This window comes from Neolamprologus multifasciatus, chromosome 16 (genome assembly GCF_963576455.1).
Source record: "Neolamprologus multifasciatus chromosome 16, fNeoMul1.2, whole genome shotgun sequence".
In the NCBI taxonomy this organism is placed as follows: Eukaryota; Metazoa; Chordata; class Actinopteri; order Cichliformes; family Cichlidae; genus Neolamprologus; species Neolamprologus multifasciatus.
In genome coordinates this window covers 12896475-12908787 of record NC_140454.1, presented here as the reverse complement: position 1 = coordinate 12908787, position 12313 = coordinate 12896475, and the positions used below count along the sequence as shown (strand labels likewise).

At 39.7% G+C, this 12313-nt stretch overlaps 1 protein-coding gene across 2 annotated transcripts in view; it reads left to right on the top strand.

Moving 5' to 3' along the window:
- Positions 1-9266, top strand: part of dachd (dachshund d) — a 92096-nt gene extending 82830 nt beyond the window's left edge. The window contains exons 8-11 of one of the 2 annotated variants that reach the window (XM_085135439.1): positions 1382-1529; positions 2234-2377; positions 3491-3559; positions 7564-9266. In XM_085135439.1, coding sequence (XP_084991565.1) covers positions 1382-1529; positions 2234-2377; positions 3491-3559; positions 7564-7601 — 399 coding nt within the window. In that variant the 3' untranslated portion in view covers positions 7602-9266. The remainder of the gene's footprint in view (positions 1-1381; positions 1530-2233; positions 2378-3490; positions 3560-7563) is intronic. The other variant, XM_085135440.1, reaches the window with a different exon arrangement.
- The last annotated feature ends 3047 nt before the right edge of the window (positions 9267-12313 follow it).

Genomic DNA, 12313 nt, shown 5'->3' with positions numbered 1-12313 from the left:
TTATAAAGTGTACTGTGTATGTGGCAGGTCTAGCTACAGGCAGAAAGGCGATGTACATAAATAACCTCAAAAGATTTCTTATTGTACCTTTAAAGCTCTTCATAAAATCTCTGTCAGTGTATTCTACTGTTTAAGTTTCTCTGCAATATTAAGGCTTCTGATGCTATAAGTCAGTGTTACAGAGTAAGAGCTAATTTCTTTGTCCGAGAAAATGTCATGACACGAAGATTTGAATGGACAGTTTGCAGACCTTAACCACTATCTGCTCAGAACTCCATTTAGGCTGCAGCTCAAACACCCTCAGTCAGAAAGATGAATGTATTTGCCTTCTGTCTGAGTGTAATGATGTGTGTACGCTGCTGCCCTTCTCGTTGCACTTGTACCGTTGGCACCAGAGTCCTGCTTCTGTTTTGGCTCTGCGTGGTAATTAGAAAGGCACAAGTAAACCCACTGCGAGCTCCCAACACTCCTCTAAGTCATCTTTGATAATGATCTTCGCATTGAATATTTATATACAAATCAACAAAATGAAACCAAGCAGAAAATTAAGATAAAGCAACTTAGAATAAATTGGGGTTAGAGGAATCAACAATTAGTACGCTATAGCCCAGTGCATTGGATATAATTGCATGTGGATGGGGACTAATTGTGATGAAAATGCCACTTCTATACGTGCACAGAACTGTGCAACATGTAATTCAGGACAGTCAGGAGTATATGATGAGTTGCTTGTCATTTTTGTTCGTATTATGAACCCCCGCTGTGCTGTGTAAGTCTGTAAAGTTACAGCAGAGAGAGAATAAGCTGGTGTTGTCCATAGTAATCGTTTACCCTCTACTTAACCAAATTCATCTCAAGTGTTTCCTGTTTTTCTTCTTTTTCTGACAAACTTCCCTTTTCTTCACCGTTTGCTTCCTTTAGCTCTAACTTGTTAAAGCTGTCAACATTTGTATTTCACAGTTTTGACCAAAAGGGGTCAGACATATGCAGCACTCGCATCAGTATTCTGTATCTAAAAACAAAACAAAGAAGAAGAAAAAAATAACTACCCCAAACTCTTGTAGATCTGTATCCAGAGCTGTGGAGGTTGCACTAAAAGGCACCGTCATGGGTAAGGGGCTAGTTCAGGTGACAGTCTGACTGAAAGGAAACGTGTAGAAGCAGTCAGCTTTTGGCCCTGTGTTCTGCTTCAGCGCTGTGGGCAGTACAAAGAGCTGCTGTGACATACTTTCAGTGTGGTTTGCTGTCACTTCATCTTGAAGCTCTTAAATAGACCACATCATTCTCTCTCTGCCCCCCCCACTCATCCCTTTTTTGCTGTATATCTCGCTGTATATATATTCATTGGTGTGTGTTTCTGTATGTGTGTGCGTGTGTGCAGGGCCTGCTCAAAGTGGCAATTGACAATGCGCGGGCTCAGGAGAAGCAGGTCCAGCTGGAGAAGACAGAGCTGAAAATGGAGCTGTTCAGAGAGAGGGAGCTCAGGGAGACTCTGGAGAAGCAGCTCGCCATGGAGCAGAAGAACAGAGGTACTGCCTGACGACTGCCTGGCACTGTCAGCTGTGTGTGTGTGTGTGTGTGTGTGTGTGTGTGTGTGTAAGAGAGAGTGAGAGCAGGTGGGTGGGCTTGTGCACAACTGTGTACAGTGTTCTCATGTTCAGACTTCACAGGCCTGTGCTCATGTAGATATGATCGCTCCTGAATGTATATAAGCAATTCTCCATGTATGTTTAATGCCTCTGATTAAAGCAGACATAAGCTTCTGTGTGCTTCTGTGGCTGCACATAATGTGATAGCATAGCTCTGGTTTTCCCCCTCTTAGTCTGTTAACATAATTGGAAATACACACTCGATACAGATTTACTCTCAGTCTCATGTAAAATGCATCACAGTCATACGCTAACTGTATCGTTTATGTTTAATGAGAGAAACTCATGAAAAATATCCCAATAAATTTTTCAATTAGCTTTAATTCCCTCTAGCAGTTTACTAAGTCACAGTGAGTATTTACTCAGAATCTCTTCTTTAAGGAAATATCTTTATATATAATAAAATATTTAGGATTAATTGAGTTTCCCTTTTCCATAATAGTGTGCTACACTGACTAAAAAAAAAAGATTACCATCTTTCTGCTAGAGCATGGTGATAATCACATTTCATTTGAAAATAAGGCTCCGCTAATTTGCCCCAGAGCTCATTTTATTTTCCCGCTGTGGTCTTTTCCTCGTCTTAGCCATCATTCAGAAGCGTCTGAAGAAGGAGAAGAAGGCCAAGAGGAAACTCCAAGAAGCTCTCGAGTATGAATCCAAAAGGAGAGAGCAGGCCGAGCAGACCCTGAAGCAGCCCTCGCCCTCTGACAGCATGCGCTCAATCAACGGTCAGACACTCCACAGTGAGACAGTGTTGCTGTACATGACTACTTAAGTGTGGAATTTAGAGGGACAAATAAGAAAAAGAAATCAAATGCTGGAATTCTTCCCGAGGAAAAGTGATAAAACAAAACAAAAATAATCTATCATTAATCCACATCAAATATATTTTAGTTGCTTCAAATCTCATTTCAACTGTAACTTTCCCACAGTCAACTTATACATTTGCTTTCTGTTCTCATTATGTCCTTCTACTACTATTACAGCATCCAGTCATTTCAATTATCATTTAATCTACCTCTTGATTAATTGATTAGTCATTTAACATGTCTAAAATATCCATGGTGACATATCTTTACATGATTACCTTTGTTCTGTCAGAGCCAAAATACATTAAGTTGACTATGATACGCGTTTAGAAGGCTGGAACAGACAACATCAGCTTTAATTGATGAACAAAATAGTTCCAAATGATTTATTTTGCTCTCTGTCTTCAAGCCGATTGGCTGACGTTTTCAGCTCTAACGAGTACTCTACACAGGGATGTATCCCAGTGTAAGCACACAGACAAGCACACCTTTCCAGCACCTTTGAGGTACAAGTACATTTCCTCAATTATTGATCACTGTGTTTATCTGACAGCTCTAAGCTGGCAGAAGCCCAGTTCCATTTGTAAAAGAAACGTTCACTTCAATGCGTCAGTCATTAATGCACAAGCTCAGCTGTATCAAAGTGGCATTCTTTTATCATTAGTTCACTGGTCTGCCACTAGCGGTGCGCAGTATGGAGTTATTAAGGCAATTAGAAAAAAAAATCAAAACACGACTCTTCATATTACGTGCAGGTGTAACGTTGCTTTGCTAGCTTGATTTCATCAAGCCACGCTGTGGTTTTTAGTTTAAAAGATTGTTATTTCAAAGTGTTAAATCAAGGATTTCTTTCTTTCTCTCCCACCCTCCCAAACACTGTTGGTAATTAAAGCGAGAAACGGGACGCACATGCGGCTTAGATAGAGATTGACATCTTAGTCTCTTGTTTTGAATGAGTGATGCTGTGAAAGTGGCATTGTGATAGGTGGATGTCAGGGATGTTTAACGGCGGTGATCCCTCTCTTCTCTCAGACTCTCTGACCCCTGAGATGGAGAGTGACCGCAGCAGTGGGAGAACAGATGCTGAAAGGACAATACAAGGTACAGGGGCTCAGATGAGACAATAAATCTCCCTCTCTTTCTCTGGCTCTCACTTTTGCTCTCTTCCTCTGTTGTCCCCCCACTCCCTTTCTCTCTCACCCTCCTTTGCACACACACACACACACACACACATACGCCCACGCTGCTTCAGTTTATGAACATTAGTGTTTCTGTGCCTGCTGTTCAGACATACAGCTCACCATCTGGGCCACAGCACTAGGTCAAGATCATTGGTTTTCTGTAGAAATAATATTGTTCTTTCTCTTGACTTTTAGTGGGTGTGATGCTTTTAGGAAAAGAGGTAAAACGCGCGTGGGATAGAGCTGGAAAATAGCGAAAAAACTAAGCTGTAAGGTCGTGAAAAAAAAAAGACTTTAAAAAAAGTTGTTTATTTACAACTCAAGCGGCATTAATGAGTCATAAAACCACAAAAAGCAGTGGAATCCCTCCTTTGATAGTCATAAACGGGGCAAATCAATCCATTTTATGAATAAGCCTTGTACATTTTTAATGGTTTGTTTGTTTGTTAGCCTTGGGGGTGCAGTATGTGTTTGGGGAAGGGCGCTCCAGCGATAACCTCTGTAGACTGTCTGCTATCTGTGTTTACCCAGATACAAGACACCTCACAGAGGTTGAATATCCTCATTATTACTCGAACGTAATGCTTTAATACGCCTCAGCTGCGTCTGCTCAGAACCGCCCTTATCAGTGGGAGAGGTCCCAATTTATCCAGGAAAATGCTGCATGTAATTTGCTGTGAAAAGTGGGGGAATGTTCATCTTTGTGAATAAGTTAGGTCCCTTTAACTCTTTAATGTATGATTAGTCTACTTGAACTGATATTTTGTGAAAGGGCAAAAATAAGAGAAATGTAGCAAGAGAAATAATGACTCCTCCTTAATTAAATGTCATTCAGTCACTGCGGGGATCTGAAACAGTTTGATGCCCCCACCCACCCCCACCCGAAAAAAAGAAAGAGGAAAAAAAAAAGGGAAATCCATATGTCATCATTTAAAAGATAACTTCCAGATACAGCGCAATTATAGCTCTCTATTTCATACCAAATTAGTATATTTAGCCCCCTTTAATTTCTAATATTTCACACTTTTGTCAAGAGCCTGCCTCTTTGTGATGTAATTGTGTCAGATTCAATGTGTTAAAGCTTTTGCACTTAAAGTGACAGCAGCCATTGTCCTGCTGCGATGTAAAGTCGGGGTCGAAATGATTATTTTTCCTCGTCTAATCCCGGTTTGAAACACCATGATGGGAGCGTAGAGCATATAATTTTTGTGGTCTCTCAATCACTCTGATCATTGCCTCGAAGAGTGGAATGAAGGCGGAAACCGAATAACAGGCTGCACTTTGTGTTTTGTTCAATTAGAGAAGCATTTGTCTGCCACCCATGTCTCCTCTACTCTACTCTGCAAGCCTCGCCGTATAATTAACCTCAAATGGCAAAAAATGATGTTGATAAATTACACAAGCAGAAGGGGGAAAAAAAACAAGCCTATCACTCGCATGAAAGCCGAGAGAAATGTGTGGGTATATTCTCAACTCCAAACTCAGGGAGGCGAACGGGGAGGGAGAGGGAGCGAGAGAGAGAGGGGTGGAAAAAAAAATAATGAGGGCATAATTTTAGAGAACTAATTATTTCTATTTGTCTTTTGTCACACTTCTCTAATTCTGCGATATTAACACAGTCTGTGTTTATTAATTGCTTTTACAGTGTTTTGAATCGGGTCCAAGAGGGAGCGTGGCTCTTTTCACAGGCAGGCGAGCTACTGGGACTGTACCTCGCCAGTACTGCCTGGCAACGGTGCACACGCGAATATCTTCCCCCAGTATCTTCTCTGGTTCCCTGCTGCTTCCCCACTCGACGTGTTCGGCAAGTTTACACGACCCTGCGCGCGGAGATAAAGTTCTTTGTTGCAAGATTAAACATCAAAACAGTTAAAGTGAAATTAAAATTAAATGAATGAATGTCACTGAAGCAAAAAAGACTGTAATTAATGGATCCCTTAATTGTCTTCATAAAATATTTGCATGGGCATAATTTGCATAATTTACATGTATTAATTAATCTTTCAAAGGAATTTTATGCTGAGAGAAGCCAAAAATTCCCTTTGTTTTATTTAGCATCTAATGAAATATTTATTCTCTTTAATGAACTTTTCATCTTGATTTGAATATAAAAATACGAAAAGTTTTAACATATTTTAATGAGACAGCCTTTCATAAAACAACGTGTCAAAACGTCGCCAGTTTTTTGGGGTTTTTTTTCTTTCTCCCCGTCGCGTGTGTAAAGCAGATGTTTCAACATTTGCGCTAATATCAGCGCCGATTTCAGGAAGTATTTGAATCGGGGAGATTTGTTTGTCGAGTTCCCACCTCCCCCCTCCTCCCCTCGCTTTCGTGATCATTTCATCTGTCAGGAGCAAAACGCCGCGATGTTTAAGCCCCTCTCGACAGTGTATTAAATGTCATCCTCTATCAAATAATCGCATTCTCTTTGTTTTCATTAACACCCCTATAAATTGCTCCAACTGTGAAGCTGGGCAGGCAGGCAGACAGACTGCGAGGTGATGCTTGATCTGCTGTTGTGGGCTTGTGTGCATGTGTGCGTCGAGTTGTGCATACCTAACCCACACCCCCCCACACACACACTCGCACAAATTCAAACACCCCCACCCCCCTCCATCTTTCGCTCTGTTCTTGCTACTGCTGCATTCATGCTGTAATGACTTTTACACAGAACTCAGTGGTTGTTGCTTGAATAGAGGCAGCCAGAGTGCAATGCCTTTGAGACCTACAGCAGTGCTGGGTAATTAGCCTGTGTGTTTGTACACCCCTCATCCTCCCCCCCCCCCCCCCAAACACACAGTACATACACACACACACACTCATACACACAACAAGCTTTTGTTGTCTCCCCCGTCTGTGCACAATTCATAAAACACAGCCTAAAAGGGAGGGCAGGACTAATTGATAAAATATTGATAATGTAATAAGCATATAGATGATAAGGAAGCACCCCAAAAGTGTGTGTTAAAATAACAGCAATAGGATGTTTTTAATTAGCGGAGGTGAATGCTGTCTCTTCTGTTTCCAAGACATCGTAATCAGGTGCATCCTCTGCGGCTCGGCGGAATAGTAGTCAAGCGCCGTCTCTGATGTCCTGCATGGCTTGTGTCATGTCCGACAACGCGCGCCGCTAAACGCCTTTGTGCGCGTTTCTCTTTAACATTGAATTATTTAGACGCACTGCCATGGAGAGGTGTGCTTCTTAAAGGCATTACCGTGGCACTCTCCGGCAGAGGAAATGTGAAGGTAATAAACGTCAAACATGCTCCTGAGCTGTGCCTAACAGATGCTTTTACCAGCTCAGTGTCGGAGCAGCACTGCTCGCTCAGGCGAACACTCAGACAAGAGTGTTTTCCTGAAATGGACAAAGCTCGTTAGGTTGGAGGTGTCTGGAGATAACATAGCAATGGAATGTCTGCCATTTCTAATAAACACCATTCCCATGCAGGAAATGTCACTTAGCGAGCGCCTTACGTCGTCAGTGCAGGATTATGTTCAACAAGGATATCAGTTTAGATGTGTTAAATATGTGTGATGTGTCTCGTGCGTCATTGTTATAACCGCTTTTACACTGTTGGCATTAAAATATGCATGTACGCTCTGTGTTTCTATATCTATGCTGATGTAGCGTGCCACACTTTGTATTGGTGTTTTCCCTCTGATATCACCAAGTTTCTTGTAGTGGTTGGAAGTAATAAAGTAAAAAGTCTGCATGATATTTAATCATATTTGTCATGGCTGCTAACTTAATCTTATCCCCAAATCAGTTTATGAATTTATAGCGGTGCCGCTGAAATTGAAAGACTACAGGGCAACATTTCAAAGTTAGGTTTCATCAACAATCGCATCCTGAGTAGTGCTTTTTACGTCAATGGGATGTTAGCTGTTGGCTAATCTTTGGCTTCTGTGTGTTCTCTGTTGCAGATGGAAGACTTTTCTTGAAAACCACAGTGATGTACTGATAAGGCCACGAGGAGCTGGAGGAATTTAAAAAAAAAGAGAGAGAGAAAAAAAAAGGGGGTGGGGTGGGGAGAAAGAAAGAAAAGAAAACTCACGAAGACTTTCGAGAGCACTTATCCAGGCAGATTTAGTATTGGAAGGAAGTCAAGCTGCTTGTATGAGTTCAATGGACATGCTGTGTTCACCCCAGTGCTGGACAAGGTTGAGTTTGAATGTAGAATAAGGAGTCTTTTTTTCATCGCAGAGGCCAACTATGAAAAGGTTTGACGAAGCAGGTTTTGACACAACAGCTTGGCCAACGTGAAGGATAAACATATATATTGAGCACAGTAAAAATGTACCCATGGTACATGGTTGGTAATAACTCATAAATTCACAGCACTGAAGATTTTTATACTGTATCTCAGCCAGCGAGAAAGCTTCAAAAAAAAAAAAAGTTCTGAAGTTCTGTTTTGTATTTCAAATTGAATTTTGAGAAGCTAAAGAGATGAACCTTTGTGTGTGGGCAGGGTGGGAAGGGGGAGGGAGGGGAAACGTGAGTTTATCCATGTGTTCATCAAAAGAAGAAGAAGACGACTGATGTTTGATTTTCATGTTTTCTAAATTAGATGATAATACAATCAAGTTTCCTTTTTACATTTGTTGTACATACGAGATCCGATGATGCTGATAGGAAAAACTCACTCCAGTCGAACCCGAGTGGATTGATAAGGTATGTGTATATAATGTTAAGAGGTATTGTGTATGCAGTAGAACTATTAGGCAAACAATACCGCCATTTATATAAACCTTCAGTTTTTGTTTTGTTTTTTTGTTTTTTTTTTCCGTTTTGTTTCGTTCTATCTCTGAGCCGTCATCCTTTCCTATAGCTGCCATTTTGGTGAGAAAGCATGCAGGCATGTAAATGTTTGTCCTGGAATTATGATATTTAATAAATCCTATATTGTGCTGAACAAATACTAGGGTTGACTCACTCAAGCCCGGATGATTTTAAAAACATAATTAACAAACGTTTCACTTTCAAAAATGAAGGGTTTTTTTTGTTTGTTTTTTTGCTGTCAATACTACTGTAATCTTTGTAACAGAGGTAATATTTCTTGGAATTTACTGTACATTTTTGTCATGAGGCACACTCAGAAATCAGCACCTCTCGATGCGTTTTTTTAAAAAAAGAAGAAGAAGAAAAAAGATGAATTATTGTCGTGTCAGCTTGAAAAACAATCAGTCATGATGCAACCTTTCAAATCTAAACGCTATTTGGTTACATTGCTCTAATTCCTGTTTGACCTATACAAATACACTTTTTTTATTTTAGCTTTTTTTTTATAGTGTTTCAAGATATCCCAATAAGAAAAGAAAAAAAAATTCATAATTTTACTGTTACTTTCCCTAAAGACTTTTGGAGTTTTGGTGCTGAAACACCTGTGTATATTCTCAAGACATAAACTGATGTCAGTCCTTTAACTGCAAAACAGTTTAGACCTTTTGTGTTATAATCAGGAGAAGAAGGAGGAGGAGGAGGGAGAGTGTCCCATGTTCACAATGTTTGTTCTTTTTTGTTCTCAATGGAGTGTCTAGGTCTGTTGTCACTGATAACTTATATAACTTCTTGAATCATCTCTTCATTGTATTTCAAATTCAAATAAAGTTAACATGTTGATGATAAACCCAATGTTTGTGACACGGTTCTGTGCCATTGAGGTGTTTGAAGCAGTTGCCCCACAATACGCTGATGTAACATTTCCAGATTGCACATTGATATTGCTTAAACATAAACACACAGATGTTTACCACTGCGATACCCAAACGTGATTTTATGGAAACATGGGGCATCTGCTTTCTTTGAGGTTCTAAGTCGTATAGTTGTGTTCATTTTAGGGACATTTACAATCAGCCTTCAGACTTTTAACTCTTTTCTATGTATTAAGAATGAATGAACATATTGTTCTTTGCTTTATATAGCAGTAAAAAAAATGTGTATAATCAGATGATGGGAATAACTTGTGTACAATTTCCTTTTTTTTCACTGACTCCAGATTCAAGTGCGAGTGTGCCCTTTGACTTGTGTGTGTGTTTAATGCATAGGCTGATCTTAGATAAAAGACACAAATGAGGGTGTGACCAAGCTCACTGTAAATAAATTACTTCATGTGTACTTCCGTGTGTATGATGCTAATTCACAATATATTGCCCTAAAATGATAAACAAAAACACTCCCTTTAACCAGCCCTGCACGATGAATGGCCATGCTTCGTAATATCCGCATTAAAAAGCACTTGGGGTCTCGCTAAGCTGTTGAGAAATCATAAAGCTGTTATAGTCGTGCTGCCTTTTTCTTTTGTGAGTGTGATATTGGCAACGTTTCGGCAGCATAATATGTTTTCCTTGTGTGCATGTTTTCTGACCCGTTCGTGTCCACAGTGGAATAATTTCCTTTGCACACTTAAAGTACTAGCTGAGGTAAGCACAAATTCATTAAAAGTTTTTGAAAGCTGTCAAATTGTGAGGCTGCGATGCAGGTTTTAGTCATTAGTCACAATCGGTTACTCATTTGATCATTTTTCACAAGAAAATTAGAGGAAATACAGGTTCCTGTAATTATTTAACAGAAGCACTTCACCTGTGTTGCCATTATAGCTCACCTGGTTGAGTAGGTGATCCATATGCTGAAACATCGCAGACGCCTGCAAGGCTTGCACTGGGCTGTTTTCTGCATGCCATCCTCCGCTTACTCCTTCCTGTCTGCTCTCCACTGTCCTTAAAAATAAATATAAAAATAAACCTAATGACCATGCACTTGCAAGGAGAAACAAAGTAGCTGCGCATACACACACACACACACACAGTGTACACTCCTACTGTACCAAAAGGGGACCGTTGTTTTACACAGCTCATGAGTGGAACACTTTTTTTAGGAAACAAAAACAAAATTGAAAATATTAATTAAATGCCTTTTTATATAATATAACAGAAAAATAGGTCTTAGTCACAACAGTTTATTTATTTTCAGATTTTTCACATGAAACACAAAGGGAAATACAGGATCCTGTAATTCTTTATTCAAAGTTCTTCACCTGAGTTGCCGCCATAGCTCACCTGGTAACCATATATTGAAAGACTCAAACCTACAGGGGTGTAGGTTTGAGTCTGTCCTGTCCTGTCATCTGTTATATTTTGAAACACACACACATACACACAAGTACATGCCTACAATACCAAAAGGGAACCGTGGTCATAAGTGGACCACTCTTTTTTGATGTTTTTTCTTTTTCTTTTTTTTTTTTTTTGGGGGGGGGGGGGGATTTTGAAGGACCAAATATAAAATGGAAAGCATTAAATAAGGGACTTGTTTAATTAAAAATACCAAGAGGAAGGCAGCAACCCTGGTTAATATTTCTTTTTTTTATGTGGAGCTGGATGTCCTGACACATTCTGCACTACATTTCATTTTTCAGTTGTACGAACAAAAATTCCATGCGATTTTTGTTCGGAATAAAAACAATTAATAGGTTGATGCTTGTACAAGCTTTTCTTGATTTATTGCTTTTGTTTTTGATTCACAACACCTATCCACGGGGATTATTTTCAAGTAACTGTAACATGTACAGCTCTTAAAGCACATAAAAAATATAAAATCGACATTGAAAGACAAATTTCTCTAGTAAGCAATTCTGAGTGAAATGTGTTGACACAGCATGCTTGGCCCATTCCCATTTTGCATGCTTTTTAAAGCATGGCCATAACACAGCCACAGAGATGAATAATTGACTGATTGCTGCATAATTCAGTGCTGCATTGTAAAAATTCAAGGCCTAAAATATTTCAAGCTTTTCTTCTTTTTATTAAAAATGAGGTTAAAGTTTCAATCAACCTTGAAAGAACAATATGACACACAGTGGGCAATCAATCATGAAACCATGCTTCTCGTGGAGTTCAGACTCACACTGGCTGTCAACGCTCCACTCAGTAAAAACTTAAGTTCACTATCGTGTGAAAGAAACTGGCATAACGTCCACTTGATCCATCAAATGACTTCAAGGTTCCTTCTTTGCGCTGCAGTGAAAGATTCACTCTGCTCACCTCCAGTGAGCTTCTGAGATGTGGGCTGTTCTCAGCTATTACTCAGATATTCTGTTTATTTCTCTATCTGATGCATTTTCCTGCACTTGCATGTGAGAGAAAAGGCCCTGCAGCTACATGTTTCATATCACTGCACATTTTGTAATAAATTCAATTCAGTACAAATATGACCATGAGGCACAAAGACTTTAAATACCAAATGTGCATTATAGATGTGTTGTTGCCTTTTTTTCCCCTTTTTTTTTTGCTTCAACGTAGTACGGAAAGCACACTGCTGATTGCATATTCAAAGCACTGAAAGCCTTGTGAGCTGTGTGTTTTACTTACTTGGCTCGATGTGTCGATGCGCTCATGAAGACATCATGAACACATGATTATTCTTGCATGATCCTTTTGGTTCATCCAATGTCACAATGCGACTTGGTTGATGTTTTGCGCTTGCATGGTTAGCTTAAGATCGGCAACAAATTTTTTTGCACTTAAAGGATGAAAAGTTTCACAAGTGAGAAATGAAGCTTTATTTATGCTTCAACGTCGTGTCAACTACATAGTTAACCCCAACTAATTCCTCGCTCATCATCCCAGCCAGGCGATGACCATTTAGTGAAGGCAGTAATACTGCATGTCTCTTGAT